At 36.5% G+C, this 20,580-nt stretch overlaps 1 protein-coding gene across 1 annotated transcript; it reads left to right on the top strand.

The window, feature by feature from the left end:
• The first annotated feature begins 4,467 nt into the window (after positions 1-4,467).
• Positions 4,468-20,580, top strand: LOC123549180 (TAR DNA-binding protein 43-like). The gene is made up of 4 exons (XM_045337053.2): positions 4,468-4,828; positions 11,722-11,891; positions 14,750-14,890; positions 16,551-20,580. The coding sequence occupies exons 1-4, from the start codon at positions 4,579-4,581 to the stop codon at positions 17,235-17,237; spliced, it is 1,248 nt and encodes a 415-aa protein (XP_045192988.2). The 5' UTR covers positions 4,468-4,578; the 3' UTR covers positions 17,238-20,580.

The following is a 20,580-nucleotide window of genomic DNA, read 5'->3' on the forward strand; positions in this document are numbered from 1 at the left end:
TTAGTTTTGTCTAATTTTCTCTCTAAAAAAGGCACCCTACAAATCATTATTCATTGAATCGTATTTATTCATAGTCTTCTGATTACAGTTCGTTAAAGATTGCTTTCGGCACTCAGGGCGTTAAATTCTTCATGTGAGGAAGCCATCAAGCTGGCTTACGGAAGATCGGTGGTTCTACCCAGGTGCCCACCCGTGATGAAATAATGCACGGAGGGGCACCTGAGGTCTTCCGCCACCATCAAAGCTGGAAAGACGCCACATGACCTGAATTGTAGAATTGTGTCGGTGCAACGTTAAACCAAACAAAAAAAACAAACAAACAAAATTGACACAAATTGAGTGGGCTCTGTGGGGTAAAATTTGCCTGCATCATGCGGAATCTGGGAAGAGAAAACACATCCTCTCCATTAATGTATGAATTGAATATAGGGTATTTAGTTACAAAACACAGGAAAACAAACTTGCATTAAACTGTACGAAAAACAATAGTCGTCTATATCCAGGCGACTAGAAACCGCCAGACATGTAGCGCCCTGGATGATACACAAGCTAGCAGCCCGGGGAAATCTCTAAAAAAGCAACCGTAATCAAACGGACTTTGGGATGTATAACAATAATTATTTCTTTTTCAGTAGACCGTGAATACACATTCAAATGATACCAAAATTATATGAGGTTACCAGGCATCAATATTTGATATACACTGACGAGATAAAGAAACGCCTCATTCAAACTCGGTATACAATTTTTCGTTAACCGTGATTCAAAATTAGAAAAGAACAATTCCATTCGCAAATTAGATGCTTTACAAGAATTTATGGTCAATAAGAAATCATTTCATTGTCGCATTAAGCTTAAATCTTGAATTTTAATAGCCCGGTCGGAGAAATTGCATTAGAAAAATCAGTAGCGCGTGTGGGCACCTCTGCTAGCAACCACAGCAGCAAGGCGACGCCTCATAGAGCCGCACCAGTTGCGTAACAGATACCGTGGGATTCTGGCCAACTCCTGGTGCAGCGCTGCTACCAGTTCCCGGACGTTTGCTGGCTGGGGTTGACGTTGGCGTAACCGCCGTCCGAGATAATCCCACGCGTGTTCAATCAGATTGCAGTCCGGTGAACACGCCGGCCAAGGTAAAACATTAATGTTTCTAGCCTGTAGAAAGTCCCTGGTGACGCGTGCAACGTGAGGTCGCGCGTTGTCGTGCTGATAGACTAATCCTTGACGTTGACGGAATAAAGGGACAACTACATGACGTAATATCTGGTCGATGTAACGCCTGGCTGTGAGATTACCTTGGCAAACGACGAGTTGGGATTTAAACCTATGGTTGATTGCTGCCCACACCATTACTCCACCTCCACCGTAACGATTGTGCTCCAAAACGCGATTGTTTGCGTAGCGTTCGTGGCGTCGTCTATAGACACGGATACGTCCGTCGGCGTTCCACAAGTTGAAACGCGACTCGTCACTGAACACTACGTTCTGCCAACGCTGGCCGCGATGGTTGCGGGCCCAAATAAGGCGTTGGTGACGGTGGCGTAACGTTAGAATTAGACCGCGGTAGGGCCTACGACAGGTAATTCCGCGTTCTCTGAGTCGATTTCTCACTGTATGTCGACTAATTGGACGTCCACGGTTACCTACAACTATACGTGACGTAGATTGCGCCGTCACAAATCTGTCACGTAAATGACGTTGACGTATATAATTATCCTGTCGTATTGACGTTACACGCGGTCTACCTGAACGTGGTCTATCGATAGACGTTCCCGTGTCTCTAACACGTCGAATAAGACGCACAATTGTCGAACGAGAGACGTTAAAACGTCTAGCAACTTGTTCCTGTGTTCGCCCACATTCAAGCATAGCCAAAACCTGAGCCCTCTCTTCAGAATTCAGCCTCGGCATTACGAAAACTAATGTTTTTTTCAGAGAATAGCTGAAAATATGGTTGTGTGTCGTATTACACATGTACATGTGCAAAAATCGTTCAATCAAACCACATGGTTTACATGCACTGACTGCACGAGGAAATCATGACCAGGTACATGAAGTGAACAAATGGCTGAATGAAATCGCGCGAGTTTTTGTTCACTGTGTTTGTCGGTCAGAGTACATGTAGATTTACTACATTTCACAACAATTAAAAGCGTTAGGAAAAAAATAACGCCAAATTTCAATGAGGCGTTTCTTTATCTCGTCAGTATAGTTAATATTAATAGCATTGTAAAATAGAACTTGCTTATTTGTGGACCGGATACCTTAATAGCATTTACCTGCACAATATTCGTTTTCCAATCAAGCGTGACTTGATGAAACTAGTCTCTGTCAAACAAAATTGGTCCGTTGCCCTTAACAACACAAATTTTCGCTATCTTTAATTGACCATTGTATTTGACATACCAATTTCGTACCTGCCCGCTGAATTTGATCTCCAGGATACGTTTTCAACAATGATGTAGGTTTGTCATATTTCGCGTTTCCAAAATATTTTCGGAATTCCTGTATGACCGTGAAATGACAAAGAATCTGTCATTTTCATCATCACCAGCCGAATTGACGTTCGGCGGTTTAATTTGCACGTACTTTTTATATGTCCCGTTTTTTATTTAGCAAATATAACACGTTTTGTTTTTATAAAAAAACATTTGCTTGCCTAGTGATAACTCTTACCACAATGCTTCTTGTCAAGCACTTGTGCACATTGTTTTGTTTCTCAGTCGTTTTCGTTTGTACATGAGCCGCGCCATTAGAAAACCAACATAGTGGCTTTGCGACCAGCATGGATCCAGACCTGCCTGCGCATCCGCACAGTCTGGTCAGGATCCATGCTGTTCGCTTTCAAACCATATTGCAATTAGAGAAACCGTAAGCGAACAGCATGGATCCTGACCAGACTGCGCGGATGCGCAGGCTGGTCTGGATCCATGCTGGCCGCAAAGCCACTATGTTGGTTTTTTCATGGCGTGGCTCACAAGCTGAACAGTCGTACGTAACTCCGAAGAGTCTTTTGCTGCTGTTTCCATTGCAACTGCTTCCTCTACGGTCTTTTGTAATGTCAAGTCACTTTTCTGAAAATAATCTTATTTGTAGTTTCATTATTTAGACCACATACGAATAAATTTCATAGAATATCGTTTAAGGTATCTCTAAATTCACAGTGTTCTGATAATGTTCTTAGGTCTAAAATAAAATTCTTTGTTTCCGGTAATATGCTAAAAAAAATAGGGTAGGTAGGTCGGGTTTTTCTTTCTTTTTTTTTTTTTTTTTTGATTTTTTTTTTCATTAAGGGAGACTTTTCGGAAATTATTTTTGTGTCAAAAAATGAATACAAATAAGGGGGTTATGCCTTTAGAGCATCAGTAAGTTGATTTCTAACATCACTGGCCATGTTTAAAGCATAAAAAGTGCAGTTTTGCAACATTGTGTTTAAAAGTTGAAAAAAATAATCTCCAAGGCCATAAAAACATTTAGGGTTGGGCCAAAAATTTAGGGTAGGTCGGGATACGAAATTCTAATACTACATGTACGCATGTACTTACAAATTCAGTATAAATAAATGCATGTAAACATTGTGATTCTTTATAGATTTCATTGTATGTTAGAATTCAAAGATTTATCAAATGCATAACACAATAGTTTTTGAAATGCAGATTCAAATGACCTGTATATTACTTTCTTATATTGAAACTAGTTAACAAATATATGTTTCTCTTTGTCTATCCATATTTCACAAAATTTTAGACGGAATTTCTGTTAGCTGCATGATTAAATAGCAGAATACGCCGCTGGTTGGTAAGGGGGGCGGGGGTGGGGGGGGGAGGTAATCAGGTAGGGAATGTTCTTTCTTTTTTATGCCACAAAGGTCCTTACTCCATTTTGAACAAAAAAGGAGATATAGGTACCTTTTTGCACGGACCCCTTCAAATGTTAAACTATAAATTATTTTGAAATCAAAAGAAATAGTCCACTTCTTAAATACTTTTATATTAAAAGGAGATAATTACAAAATTTCATAAAAGAAATAAAATAGTTTTGACTAGGGGACGTTTTGACTTGATACCATAAAATACAGTACATATTTCTAATACGAATCTAACTCTATGTATCCTTAAATTAATATCTTTAGCTAGGGAATACGTCATATATAATGTTGCTGGAATGCGACTGACCACCTTTAAATCCATGAAAATTATAAAAAAAAAAACACACACACAGATATCCAGGTATCCCGTCGCTGATTTGTTATATGTGATATGATAGTCTAGATAAACACTGCATTGTACTTGAAGTCTTTACCTTTACCTATAGCGTGGCATAGTCTGTTTCACTGATCTGTCTGAATACAGATATGTAGTATTTAACGCGTGGAAGAGCCTATAGCGTGGCAATGTATGAAGAGAATAAATTGTTCGATTAAACGTTAGGTAAAATATTGAGAATGTATTCCTGCAAACGCAGTCATTAATAACCAATACAACCTAAAACGCCATTTTTTCGCAAATTCCAAGAAAACGAGTAGGATACTTATTTTTTCTTAGAAAAACTAATTTACTACTGCTTTAACCAATTAGCATGGCTAGTTTTGTTCGCGTAACTGACGATGAAAACGACGAAGCAATAGAAATTCCAGCGGAAGATGATGGAGGAGATCACGATGGAACTCTGTTGTTATCTTCGTTGATTGCACAGTTTCCTGGTGCTTGCGGGCTGAAATACCGTTCCGAAACTGGTGGATTGAGAGGTGTTAGACTCGCAAGTGGTTGCCTTCATCCGCCAAATGGATTCTGGGGAAATACAACCTACATTGTTAACTTTCCGAAAGGTATATCGTAGAACCACTAAATTAATTAATAATTAATAATTTATGCGTAACTTGAAGGAAGTGGCTGTTCTTACGGTCCTGTAGGAATAGCCGTGCAGGCTATTCTTACGTAAGAATAGTAAAAAGCTCACAGGTGTCTATTGACCATACCGACATAAGGATAAATCCCGTTTTCCGGTATCTCCGTAAATAGGGTCGGGGGGACTGGCGAGATTAACCGATACAAAGACCGTGTACAATATTAGCAATTATTTTTGCCAGAAGATAAGGATTTAGGAAAGTTCTTACTTTCTCACTATGGAAATACTATTCTACGACCTCTGCAACATTTTTTTTTGCAAAAATAGTCTGTTTACCTTAAAAATTGTGAATAATTTCACACCTTCGGTATCGAGCCACGGAAGCGGCAGTGTAGAATAAAAGATAATATTTCAAAAATAAAGTAAACTTTGAGGAATGTTTGCTACATCTTAATTATAACAATGTTTAATGATAATCTGCAATACTTTTTTATTCTTTCTCTTTGTTTAAAACTTGTAAAAAGGATAATCTGAACACTACCGCCATGTAGCGTAATGGCCGATACCCCCCCTCACCGTAAAACCGGGAATGGGCGTTTATTAGTGGTTAATACCGGAAAACGGGATTTTATCCATAATGTCAATATCGAGAATTCCTACGGCTCTCCCATATGAATTATGAAAAGTGGTTATTCCTACGGCAGTTTTGTGTAACACATCGTACTGAATTCATTTGAATGATATAATTTTACCCAACATATTTACTTAAAAATCCGGTAAGGAAATCCAGGGAGGTGATTTCCCCTGGTATAACACATTTTGTTACATTTTATTACTTCCATTTGTTATTGTCCAACTTATTTGACGCGATCCTAGAAAATATTGAGAGAATTTTGGGCATTATCCCCACTCACGTCAATCACGTGAAAGACTAAAATAGTTGAAGCAATTTCCATGAAGTTCTCATCGCTGCCGACGCTTTACATGCTATAGGTTTAAATGCCAATTATTTCACGAATTTGCCATAAATTAAATCAAATAAAACTTAATGTATCAAAAGAAGATTCAATTTCTCATTGATTTATGTAAAAATTATCAAATAATATCTGAAACCCTGCATTTAATTTGTAACACATTGACCAAATGTGATAATACATGTCATTTTCCGAAATCGGGTGAAAATATATCAGTTGAATGACTTCAATACAATATATTGTTATACAAAACTGCGAGGCTATTCCTACGGGACTGTAAGAATAGCCACTTCCTAACTTGAAAGCCAAGGCTATCTGCATGGCGGTTGTGCCAATAATTTTCTTTATCTGCATGACCATCTTGCAGATTAGTCTTGTTATTCACATTCATGAATGAACCGGCTTCCATTTAGCGGCGTCCCGGCGTAAAATACGCCAAAAATTATGATCCGTACGCCAATACACAATGTCAGAGGCGTACAAAGGACTTCCGATATTTTCAAAGGACGACAAAATCAATACACCGTGACGTAACTTCACGCGATTGACGTGATTAGCTCCGCCCCGTCACTAATCAAAGTGGTTTAACTCTTGATTGACAGCCTCGTAAAAACTGCCGGCATTGTTTGAAGTGTGAGACTAGTGTGAATTAAAGCATCGTGTTTAATAGAGACCGTCTGTAAATGTAAACCGTTATAAATCCAGATCAGTTGACATGTTTAGAAGGCGCTAATTGTCGACAATGAACATTACATGCATTTGGCTCGGATTAAATTGATGAAACAAGCTCCGAAGTCGGAAGACAGAGTAACTAATTGTGGAAAATTTATCGATGATTTCAACACTAAAAACCTCAGCAAGTATCTATATTCTTCTAGCAAATGACATTTCACATCGAGTTTAAATTAAAACATTTTTTTCCGATTGGTAATAAATTTGCTACTTACTTTTTTTAGAATTAAAAAAACAAAAAACAAAAAAAAACATTCAATTTGTCTTAATTTCTATTAAGAACTGATATCTCTGACACATTTTCATGAATAACCTGAAACAAACACAAGCACATGGCAGCTAAACGTCGGCAAAATTTTCCTGTATTGATTTTCTTTGATGTGGGATGAAAGTTAACTGGTTGGGTATTGCCAGGTGAATGATGTAATTTGACATAATTCTACTCCAAGCAAAATGTACTTTTAGATTTTTTAAAGTGGATTTCATTATGTAGCTGAACAACAGTAAGTCTGTTGATTTTAATAAAAATGCTGACTGTTGCTATACAGTACGTATAATGAAACAATAAAGTATTTTATTTTTTTTTGTAAAATAAAATATTTTCTGATCATTCTAGTGGTCCTTTTCTCTAAATTCTATTACTTTACACATTGTTCTGAACCAATTAGATAAATTATGATGATGATAGTAATGATGATGATGATGATATTGAAGGTCATTGTACGAAGTGATCGATACTACCTAGGACTCCAAGAAAATTTAAGAGGGACTCCAAAATCTGAATGTTTAAGGCAGTCGACTCCATGAAATTGAATCCTTGGAAGCCCTGCACTAGTGTTGTTTGTTTGGTTTTATTTGCGTTTCGGCAATATACTGTACTATACTGTTTATTAGTCAGTTTAGGATCGTGGGGGTTCTGAATCACAGAAGGTATTTCAGTGACCTTGACCTTTAACATGTTTTAAAGTAAACAGATGTGGCGGTTTCTGTATATATATCAGACAAAAGACAGCTATTCTTTTCAAAGCATGTAGCTTTTTATAGAAATTCATGTGATTTTTTTTCTCTCCATGCCATTGTTTACGTATGTGCTGATTTAGGGTGTACACTTTGGTCATTTTTTCCATTATTAGTTTAAAATTTGCTTCTAAACAAACTTCCCAAGATGTTTTTACTATAAATCAGAATAATGATCGAATGACGATGTATTCTCTTTTCAAAAACATTCTACTTTTTAATTACAATACAGGAGAGACATATTGTTTTTGCCCTGTCCTTTTGTCTATCCATCACACTTCATTTCCGATAAATAACTGGAGAACTACAAATGTAGCCTGGCTCCCTGGCTGCATGAGTATTTTTTATATAAACACCGGAAACATTTTATAAGAAAATTTAATTTAAGCCTCTAAAATAGCACACTTGTCTGAACCATACCTATGCTTGGAGCCAGGAGCAATAAAAAATGTCAATGTAGAAGCAACCTTCTGGAGTTACTTCCCTCTTAATGGAGAAAACTGATATGTAAATAAGAACAAAAATAGGGATGGAAGCCAGTCTATTGGAGAACCATATTTGACCTAGAACCTTCAAATTTCATAGGGTGGCAGGGCTTATGGAGTAGACGACCCTATTGTTTTTTTGGATCACTCCATTAAAGGTCAAGGTCACAGGGGCCAGAACATGGAAAACCATTTCCAATCAATAACTTGACCCAGAATGTTGAAATGTCACAGGATGATTGGTCATCACAGGATGATTGTTCATGCAGAGTAGATGACCCCTGTTGATTTTTGGGTCGCTCTAATAAAGGTCAAGGTCACAGGGGCCTTGACATGGAAAACCATTTCTGATCAATAACTTGAGGACCAATTGACCCAAAATGTTAAAACCTTACAGGATGATTGGTCATGCAGAGTAGATGACCCTTATTGATTTTGGGTCACTATAACAAAGGTCAAGGTCACATGGGCCTAATCATGGAAAATCATTTCTGGACTGTGACTTGAGAACTACTTGACCTAGAATGTTGAAACTTCATAGGATGATTGGGCATGCAGAGTAGATGACCCCTATTGATTTTGGGATCTTTCTGTTAAAGGTCAAGGTCGCAGCTAACAGAACACGAAAATCAGTTTCCGTACAGTAACTTAAGAACCACTTGATTAGAATGTTGAAACTTCATAGGGTGATAGGACTTACAGAGTAAATGGCCCTAGTGTTTTTGGGGTCATTCTATTAAAGGTCAAGGTCACAGCGGCCAGAACATGGAAATATATTTCCAGTCAGTTCCGATCAATAACTTGAGAACCACTTGACCCAGAATGTTGAAACTTCATAGGATGATTGGTCTTGCAGAGTAGATGACCCATAGTGATTTTGGGGTCACTCTATTAAAGGTTAAGGTCACAGGGGCCTTAAATTGGAAAACCATTTCCAATCAATAACTTGAGAACCACTTGACCCAGAATGTTGAAACTTAATATGATGATTGGAGATGCAGAGTAGATGACCTCTACTTATTTTGAGGTCACTCGAATGAAGATCAAGGTCACAGGGGCCTGAACATGGAAAACCATTTCCAGTTCATAACTTGAGAATCATTAGGACCAGAATGTTGAAACTTAGTGAATGATTGGACATTCCAACTTGCCAAGTAGATGATGTCTATTGCAACCAACCACCAGTGTCTCTTTGACTTTTGCTCCAGTCCCCTACTGACTTCTTGCCTATACAACTATGCATTGGGGGAGACATGCACTTTTCTACAAAAGCATCTTCTAGTTTATATAAAATACTTTTCATTCACTGATGTTTTTTACATAATACATGTACACTGAATTAGTCAGTAAAGGATAGCTTCGATTTTCATTTGATGACATATATGAAAAATAACACAACAAGCGAACATTTAAAATATATGTCAGAATGTCTGTCTGCTTACCAGTAAAATATACCCTATAAATATGAAAATTTCTACAATACAATACAAAAATTATCAACCTATCCTCTATAAGTGTAACCCTAAAATCTGCTATACCCTAAAGTACTGTACACTAGTAATTTTTTCGGTGAAAAAGACATGTTCTTTATGAACAAATTCAGCAGTGAAACTTTGCTTTCATTTAGTTTAGTAATATAGAAAGTTTGAAATGATTTTCAGTTTTCATAAATACAGCAGTAAACAAAAAGAAATTTCTACCCCCAGATGATGGATTTCCTCAAAAGTATTTTATTATTGTAGAAATATAATCAGTGTCAACTCATATTTACAAGCGATCTGCTTCCAAAACTTTCAATCATAAATTGCTCACTGTGCATGCGCAACGAAGTTATGAAATTGTAAGGGAGAAGCAATATTCACTTTCTGTACTTTTTAAGAACTATCACCAGTAAAAGGGAAGTAACTAAAACATTGCTATTTATGCATTCTGAAACTTATCCCATTGTTGAAAAAGACACTTGTATGGAGCAGAATTTATTTGTAATTAATATAAAATTCATTGACAACTAATTTCTTAACATATTTAGAAAGATATTGCCTTAAGAAATGAGGTACTATTTTGAAAAGTAGGAAATGTATTTTTAACCAGGTGTTGAAAACCTGAGTTATTAGATTGGGGTAGATGTCGGTCGGGCAGGCGGGCGGCGGCGGCGTCAAACTGGTGTTTCCGGTCAATAACCTTTGTTTCGGTAAAGATATTTAAATAAAACTTGGTATGTATGTAGCTTATATCAAGACAAAGGCTGGGATTCATTATGGGGTTTCTGGGGTCAAGGTCAAGGTCACTGTTACTTAAAATAGAAAAAGGGTTTCCGGTCAATAACTTTTGTTTCGGTAAAGATATTTGAATAAAACTTGGTATGTATGTAGCTTATATCAAGACAAAGGCTGGGATTGATTTTGGGGTTTCTGGGGTCAAGGTCACTGTTACTTAAAATAGAAAAAGGGTTTCCGGTCAATAACTTAACTTAGGAATGAGCTATCATGATGAAACTTGGTGTATAGAAAACTTATATAAAGGTGTAGCTTGGGATTGATTTTGGGGTTTCTGGGATCAAGGTCAAGGTCATTGTTACTAAAAATAGGGTTAGGTTAGGGTTAGGGTTAGCATATCTTCTACATGCATGGAGGGATTTTGATGAAAGTTGGCACAATTGTTCACCATCATGAGACGGAGTGTCATGCGCAAGAACCAGGTCCCTAGGTCTAAGGTCAAGGTCACACTTAGAGGTCAAAGGATACAAGAATGAAAACTTTGTCCGGAGCATATCTTCTTCATGCATAGAGGGATTTTGATGTAACTTGGCACAATTATACACCATCATGAGACGAAGTGTCTTGCGCAGTTCCCTTCTTTAGAATTACTTCCCTTTGTTGTTACTATAAATAGCTTATATTGTAACTTTTTCATTACTAGACGTAGGGAAAAATCGAGACCACTTTTCTGTAGTACAACATGCATGTTACATCCAATTTTGAGGTGTATTTTGACCAATCTCTACCTGGTAAGGATTTCTGTGTGGACTTCCAATTTTTTTTTTTTTTTTTTTTTTTTTTTTTTTTTTTTTTTTTTTTTAAGATTAACTTCCCTTAGTTGTTACTCTAAATAACTTATATTGTAACTTTTTTATAATTGACCGTAGGGAAAAACCAAGACCACTTTTCTGTGGTACAACATAGTTGTTACTTTCTAATTTTAGGTGTATTTTAAGGTATCTCTACCTGGTAAGGAGTTTTTTTGTGGACTTAGAAAAACAAAAGAATTACAATGATTACTAAACAACCACAAAATTAAAATTACATCTGCAAATACAGGTGCTAGAGTAAAGAAATTTGCTGTGACGGGCGTATATTGTGACATTCTGGCACTCTTGTTTATTCTTATGAAAAGTGTTGAAAACCTGGTTTCGTGGCATTGCCGCGTTTCTTGTTTATAAAATGTCATTCAAATAGCTAATCTCAGCTCTGTTTACACTTACATGACGAAGATAATCATTTAGTTCTTAGCATGAATCCTTTTTTTGTTTTCTGTAACAAAGTGTTGAATATTTCCCTTACATTTGCCACCCATCCACTTTTGACATAGCACAGTTTATTAAATGAAGGTTTCTTTAGAAAATTTATTCATGGCATTCCATGCATTATTGTATTTATATTGTATAGAATCAAAGAGGAAGGGTGATGAAGAGATTGAGAATCCTGTATCAACAAAGATGAAGAAAGTGGAAACCCGAAGACCAAGTGACCTCATTGTACTAGGATTGCCTTGGAAAAGCACTGAAGATGATATGAGAGAGTACTTTAAAAAGTTTGGTGACCTTATCCTTGTGCAGGTGAATTTCATATTATTTCATGATTTTCATTAGTTTGTTATATTGAAATTTGTTTATAACTTGAGCCTCACCAATAATGGTTTGAAACCTCGCTTGTGGTGTAAAATTCTTAGTGTGAGGAAGCCATCTGGCTTGTTCACAGGTCCCAGATGGTCAGTGGTTCTACCTGGGTGCCTGTCTGTGACGAGATAGTGCCCTAATTAAGGCATACCTGGGGTGTTCCTCCATTATCAAAGGCAGGAAAAGTTGTCATATAATGACCTAAACTGTGTCAATCAATATGACTCTAAAACCAAACAAACAAAAAAATAGCTTGTTCATAGACTGGGAATGAACTTACACATAATCATTAGAATTCATTTTTTGCTGGTCTTTACTAGGTAACATGATTTTAAACACCTTTCCTTTGTTCACTATCATGTTTAGATTCGTAGAATAAAAAATTGTTAACGACTGAGCCAAAAAAATGCATTTGTTGTAAAATTATATCACCTGTGTCAAATTAATGTCTTCAGTATTCTGTGAAAAATTGCGAAACAATATTTTTCAAAAAAGTCACTTTTGTAAAAAGAAATGATGATGTCCACTACTATAAGGCTATAATTAAATAGGGCTTAACATTTTTCTCCTCCTATGTAAATTGAGATACTGTAAGGCTACAGTTAGGCGGAGCCTAATTCAGTTAAGATTTTTTCCTACTGTGTAAATGTCATCCATAAGGCTGCCGTAAGGTTAGGCCTGAGGCAGAGACATCCGGAAAGTTTATTTACAACCAATCAACAAAGTTAAAATGGAAATAGATGTAGTCACCAACTTTGGAAAATGACAGATGTAAGAGCATAAAAATCACAAGAGCTAGTACATTGTATCATTTATGAAAACTTGAGAACAAAAAAAAATTGATATCTGAAGGTCTTTTATGGTCTTAGCTTCAGTAACAGTATGACTGTTGCATCATTAGATTTCAATTTACAATTGTATTTGTATAATAGTAATATATTTAGTCATGTTTTTAGCTCACCTGAGCAATGCTCAGGTGAGTTTTTCTGATCGCTCGATGTCCGGCGTCCGGCGTCCGTCGTCTGTCGTCTGTCGTCCGTCGTCTGTCAACATTTAGCTTGTGTATGCGATAGAGGCTGTATTTTTCAATTAATCTTCATGAATAATGGTCAGAATGATAACCTTGATGAAATCTAGGCCGAGTTCGAAAATGGGTCATCTCGGGTCAAAAACTAGGTCACTAGGTCAAATCAAAGAAAAACCTTGTGTATGCGATAGAGGCTGTATTTTTCATTTAATCTTCATGAATATTGGTCAGAATGATAACTTTGATGAAATCTAGGCCGAGTTCAAAAATGGGTCATCTCGGGTGAAAAACTAGGTCACTAGGTCAAATCAAAGAAAAACCTTGTGTATGCGATAGAGTCGGTATTTTTCAATTAATCTTCATGAATATTGGTCAGAATGATAACCTTGATGAAATCTAAGTCGAGTTCGAAAATGGGTCATCTTGGGTCAAAAACTAGGTCACTAGGTCAAATCAAAGAAAAACCTTGTGTATGCGATAGAGGCTGTATTTTTCAATTCTTCTTCATGAATATTGGTCAGAATGATAACCTTGATGAAATCTAGGCCGAGTTCGAAAATGGGTCATCTCGGATCAAAAACTAGGTCACTAGGTCAAATCAAAGAAAAACCTTGTGTATGCGATAGAGGCTGAATTTTGGTCAGAATGATTGCCTTGATGAAATCTAGGCCGAGTTCGAAAATGGGTCATCTGGGGTCAAAAACTAGGTCACTAGGTCAAATCAAAGAAAAACCTTGTGTATGCGATAGAGGCGGTATTTTTCAATTGATCTTCATGAATTTTGGTCAGAATGATTACCTTGATGAAATCTAGGCCGAGTTCGAAAATGGGTCATCTGGGATCAAAAACTAGGTCACTAGGTCATATCACGTAAAAACCTTGTGTATGCGATAGAGGCTGTATTTTTCAATTGATCTTCATGATTTTTGGTCAGAATGATTACCTTGATGAAATTTAGACCAGTTTCAAAAATAGGTCATCTGGGGTCAAAAACTAGGTCACTAGGTCAAATCAAAGAAGAACCTTGTGTATGCAGTAGAGGCTGTATTTTTCAACTGATCTTCATGAAATTTAGCCAGAATGATTACCTTGATAAAATCTAGGCCGTGTTCGAAAATGGGTCATCTCGGGTCAAAAACTAGGTCACTAGGTCAAATCGAAGAAAAACATTGTGTATGCAATAGAGGATGTATTTTTCAATTGATCTGTATGAAACTTGGTCAGAATGATTGTCTTGATGAATCTAGGTCGATTTTGAATATGGGTTATCTGAGGTCAAAAACTAGGTCACTAGGTCAAATTAAAGAAAAATCTTGTGTATGCGATAGAGACTGTTTTTTTCAATTGATTTTTATGAAATTTGGTCAGGTTGATTGCCTTAATGAAATCTAGGTCGAATTTGAATATGGGTCATCTGAGGTCAAAAACTAGGTCACTTGGTCAAATCAAAGAAAAAACTTCTGTATGTGATAGAGGCTGTATTTTTCAGTTGATCTTCATGAATTTTGGTCAGAATGATTGCCTTGATAAAATCTAGGTCGAGTTTGAACATGGGACATCTAGGGTCAAAAACTAGGTCATATCTAAGAAAATGCTTGTTTTATCGCAAGAGACCAATTTTTTGGTCCAATCTTAATGAAAATTGGTCAGAATATTTGTTTCCTTGAAATCACTAGGTCAAACATGTTTTACACTGTTATGGAGTGTTTCTTAGGTGAGTGACCTAGGGCCATCTTGGCCCTCTTGTTTAATAATAACTTTGAATTTATAGGTCAAAAGAGATCCTAGATCGGGGCAGTCAAAGGGTTTCGGTTTTATACGTTTCAAAGATTACGAGTCACAGTTACGTTGTCTGGCAGAACGACACAGGATTGATGGAAGATGGTGTGAGGTCAACTTACCCAACTCACATGTAAGTAAGCTCCTCTGTAACTGTATTTACAGGATCAATGATGTACGACTATATCTTGTTAATGACAGTGACTGAATTTACAGTTTCAAAGATAACATGTATTCTATCGCCCTAATTACTGTGGCTGTCTATTTACTTGATCTAAGATACTGGCTAGCGACCACTAAATCCGGACGACCACCAAACCAAACAGTCCCGTAAATGCTTTATTTCAGTCTTTAACCTTGCTCATCTGTTTACGATCAAATGGACGCTTGATTTTCAACAACATAGCAAAGTTACAACGATTAAATTTAAGTATTTTACAATAAATGCTACATTTCATTTCGTCTGCACTCACGAAGCATGTTTATATGTCGGGGGGAAGCTGGAAGTGGCGTGATGCGCATGCGCAGTATCTCGGTGAGGTCCCGCCATTAAATCTAAAGGTCCCATGCAAATTTGAGGTAAGCAGACGAGACATTTGGTAAACACCTAAACTTGGGAAATACAGCTTTACTAATTTAGTGCATGATTTTAATACACCCTAAACACATTTTCTTATCAAAATATCTACTTCGAAAAGTGAAATTTAAAAGATTCAGACGGGAAAGATACGATCAAATCATCGATTCAAGAAAGGTAATTAAACACTTCTGTGCCTCAGTACGACTACTTTCCCTTGGTTGAAAATAATATTTAATTCAATATTGAACGTAAATTGAAAATCAGTAAAGTGACAACTCGCTGTCTATATATGGTCCGGAAACATGGTACTGTTAGACCTTAAAACAACGTGATTCGGTGGCCCTTTGTTTGGGCCTCGAAAAATTACTTGACCTTATTTTAGAAGTAAACAAATTAGTTCTTTAGCTGGGAGGAGAACCTAGATTTGTTCATGTGAAATTTCAACCATTAGATCTATCTATTTCCAGAGTTATCGTGAAAAATATTACAAAAGTGTCCGGTTGTAGGACGCTAGCCAGTATAGGTTTTGTGTCTGTTTAAGTTTTGAGATATTTTTAAAACATATTAATCAGAATTATATTGCCAAGTACATCCAATTCAATGAAGCCAGAAAATACTTCTACAGATAACTTATACTACTGGTATATTGGTAAACATAGCTCAAAAGTACATGTACTTAATTAACATTGTAAAGTTGTTAATTTTAATGGCAAGGGTTTTTATGGATTTGTCCATGAATGGTTACTTTGCGGGAATAAAATTTTTCGCACTTCAGCTTTTGAAACTGATTTAATTTAAAAGGGAAGTTTGGTTGGATTATTTCATGAATTTACTCAACCATGAAAGTTAGTCCCTTGCTAGTAATAATGGTAACTTTACATTATCATAAAAATGTGCTTTGTTTCCTACCATTGTTCTTGCTGATGTTTTGATTTTTGCCAGGTATGTATTGAATACAGAGAAGACAGTAAACAAACTAAATACGAGACACTTTTGAAAGGGAGATAACTAAATACCAGTTCTATTTATAATCTTTCAATATCACATATGTATTTGATAGCAAATTCTCTGAAAAATGAAGAAATATCAGATCAGTGTAATCATTAGGTAATAACTTAATTGCTATATTTGGGGTGTGTAAATTGTATTTTAATTGTAAATATTAAACTTCATCAGTAATAGAATACACATGACCCTAAATCTTCACTTTCAGAATGAGAACAGTAATGTGCCTACAAACAGAAAGATATTTGTTGCCCGTTGTACCGAAGATATCACCAATGAAGATCTCAAGGAGTATTTTGAAGAGTACGGCGAGGTCATCGATACATTTATCCCTAAACCATTCAGGGCATTTGCTTTTGTCACATTCGCTGACCCACAGGTTGCTCAGAGAATGTGCGGAGAAGACCACATAATCAAAGGGGCGAGTGTCCATATCAGTAGTGCCGAGCCCAAGGGGAAGGATGGTAACTTTCAAGGGGAAAGGCACATGGGTGGTAGAGGGGGGAAACAGAGAATGAGGGAGGACTCGGGTGGTAACTGGGGTCAGCCTAGTCCTCGCCAGCCAGAAAATATGGCTGTTGAACCAAATATGAACAATATTGGTATGAACATGTTGAGTTCTGCTATGCTGGCAGCAGCTCAAGCTGTCTTTCAAGGGGCATCAAATCCAAATGTGTCTGAAAATTACCAGTTAGGGCCAGGGTTCGGGGGCACTCGGGACAGCCGTAGTGGTGGGGGATATTCCTCTGGTAATTCATGGGGTAGTGGGGATAACCCGCAAAGCGGTCAGTCTAGTTATTCATCGTGGGGTAACAGGTCGGGTGGGGGTGGAGGCTATAATTCCAGTAGTTCTTCAACACAGTGGGGTCAGGGGTCTAGAGGAACATGGAATTAGATGTTGCACATGTTTGAAAGGGGGATTTGTGGGTGGGATAGGTAATATATACATTAAAGTAAAAATTACAATTGGCAAATCTTATAAGTAATGCACTATAGCATAATACAGCGAGCTCACGTCATTTTAAAATAAATAATACGAAGTTCCTAGGTAAAAAAAGGGAAAACGGTACTGAATTTTTTTAATGAAAAATATTTTGCATGCTGAAGTTCCTTCTTTCAATGCAAATAAAGCATTATTTTCATAAGAATTTAAAAGCCAGACATCAGAAAATCTCTTTAAAGGACACTAGTTACTTGATGTTTTTATATGGCCATATTTATTATCAGATCAATAATCTATCAATTCTGTAAACTGTATAGTCTTCTAAGTGTTTTCAATGTGATTTTTAGCTCACCTGAGCAGGAAGTGCTCAAAGGTGAGCTTTTGTGATCACCCTGTGTCAGTCGTCGTCCGTCATCCATCCGTCCGTCGTCAAAAATTTGACTGTTAACACTCTAGAGGTCACAGTTTTGGCCCAAACTTAATGAAACCTGGTCAGAATGTTACCCTCAATAAAATCTTGGACGAGTTCGATATTGGGTCATCTGGGGTCAAAAACTAGGTCACCAGGTCAAATCAAAGGAATAGCTTGTTTACACTCTAGAGGTCACAATTTGGGCCCAATCTTAATGAAACTTGGTCAGAATGTTACCCTCAATTAAATCCTGGATGATTTCGATATTGGGTCATCTAGGTTCAAAAACTAGGGCACCAGGTCAAATCATAGGAAAAGCTTAACACTCTATAGAGGTCACATTTTTGGCTCAATCTTAATGAAACTTGGTCAGAATGTTACCCTCAATAAAATCTTGGACGAGTTCAATATTAGATCATCCGGGGTAAAAAACCAGGTCACCAGGTCAAATCAAAGGAAAAGCTTGTTAACACTCTAGAGGTCACAATTTGGGCCCAATCTTAATGAAACTTGGTCAGAATGTTACCCTCAGTAAAGTCTTGGACACATTTGATATTGGTTCATCCAGGGTCAAAAACTAGGTCACCAGGTCAAATCAAAGGAAGAGCTTGTCAACACTGTAGAGGCCAGATTTATGACTATATCTTCATGAAACTTGGTCAGAATGTTAATCATGATGATCTCAAGGTCCAGTTTGAATCTGGGTCATGTAGGATAAAAAATTAGGTCACCAGGTCAAATCAAAGGGAAAGCTAGTTTACACTGTAGAGGCCACATTTATGACCATATCTTAATGAAACTTGGTCAGAATGTTAATCTTGATGATCTATAGGATAAGTTTTAATTTGGGTCAGGTGAGGTCAAAAACTAGGTCAATTGGTCAAATCAAAGGAAAAGCTTGTTAACGTTCTAGAGGCCACATTTATGACTGTATATTCATGAAACTTAGTCAGAATGTTAATCTTGGTGATTTTTAGGTCAAGTTCGAATCTGGGTCATGTTGGGTCAAAAACTAGGTCACCGGGTCAAATTAAAGGAAAAGCTATTGGCCACATTTATGACCATGTCTAAATGAAACTTGGTCAGAATGTCAATCTTGATGATCTTTAGGTCAATAGGTCAGGTGAGTGATACAGGGCCTTCATGGCCCTCTTGTTACAGAAAAAAGGTAGATAAATGTTTGGGCTATGTCTTTAATTAAATTTAAAAGTTTAACTGATCTCAGCCTATTAAAATGTTGTGGCATCCATGGTAGGTTTGTAATTCATAGCTTCTGCAGACTTTTTTGAAAACTTTACACATGTCTTATCTGGCATAAGAACTGTTTTCTGGTTCTTGTAATGTATCGTCATATCAGTGCAGTAACTCAATAAGTGTATATGTATTATATAAGCACTTATTGAGTTATTGCGCTGACATGACGGTATATAGATATTAAATAGTCCTGTAAAATTCTGATAATGTAATATCTCTTTTTGGAATCAGAAAGGCGTTATACTCGAGTGGAAGGCCATTTGTTTGAAGGTGTTTAAACTAATAGGGGAACTGAAAATATTTGTTGAAGGGATGAGGAATGGGTTTAAGAGAGGGAATGGTAGAAAGGGGGTCAGAATGAGATGCATTGAAGAAAGGGTCTGAGAGGTCCTTAGTTGATGGATAAAGGGAGTGAATAGATTCCTTGATTGTACAAAAAGTAATAAGAGTGGCAGTACTGTAGAAAGGAGAGGCTAAATCTGAACAGATAGAAGGAGAATATTGAGAAACTCTTGAATGTGAACAATGTGTGAAACTCATGAAAGATGCACAATGTTTGATGACTTTGTTTTGGTATCTCTTTGAAAATGTCGAAATGAAAATGTTGAATGATTGTGACATTTTGAAAGGTCAACTTAACGCTAAAATATACAATATAGGATCTTAAGTAGAAACACTTACAACTTAAACATCTGTACTGTTTAACTCTAAGTATAAAGAAGTGATATAGGACAGAAGAAAGACTATAGATTCGTTTGTATGTTGTTGTGAGCTGGTTATAGTTAGATGTTTTCGGACAGTTTTTAATGTTCTGTTGAAATTGTTTGAAGTAAGGTAATTGAATGAAAAGGGATTCCTTTAATTGATTATTAATTCATATTGAAATAACCCTATTAATACAAGAAAATTTATTTCATCTGAATCTTTAGGTATTGCGACTAACCCACGCATGGTAATGATAGAGTTTCGTGAATAAAAAAAGTCAAAATATAATCCAAACACTGCAACAGTTTCATATATTTACACGAGACTTGATCTTGCTACCAGAAGTACAGGCATATTTGTGTTTTGGCACAAGCCTCCTTCCCTTTTAGTAAAATGTTGCAACAGATTATCTCTGTGAACATTTACAGTTATAAGTGGTAGCAAAATGGGATGTGTAACTTCTTTTAATGGTATCTTGTTTTGTTTTTTACCTTAAAATGCTTTTCAGAAATCAAAGACAGCTGTTGTTATTTATTAATGAAAACAATCGTTGTTAACAAAATTTAGTAAAATTACATTTTGATAGTATCGAATTTGTGGCAGAAAAGTAAATACAGGAAAAGTTGGTTTTTCAGAAGTTTCATGTCTTGAGTTAGTTGCTTTAATGACCAGTTATAAAAAGATTATTTGCAAAAAAGGGTAATATTTGGCTGGAGGTTGGGGTAATAAAGAATATAGAAAATAACTTACCTTTAATTTGTGTTATATACACGTTAAAATAGGGTTATTTCGGAAATTCATGTTGTAATCATGACCAAGTCATGTCCATTTAATTTTCATACCATTAATGAAATTGTTTTTGTATTTGTTGTTTTACATTGTAGTAAAATTGGGAGAGAATAAAACATGTAGTATGGAAGACGA

This window comes from Mercenaria mercenaria, chromosome 6, assembly GCF_021730395.1.
Source record: "Mercenaria mercenaria strain notata chromosome 6, MADL_Memer_1, whole genome shotgun sequence".
NCBI classification, from domain to species: Eukaryota; Metazoa; Mollusca; class Bivalvia; order Venerida; family Veneridae; genus Mercenaria; species Mercenaria mercenaria.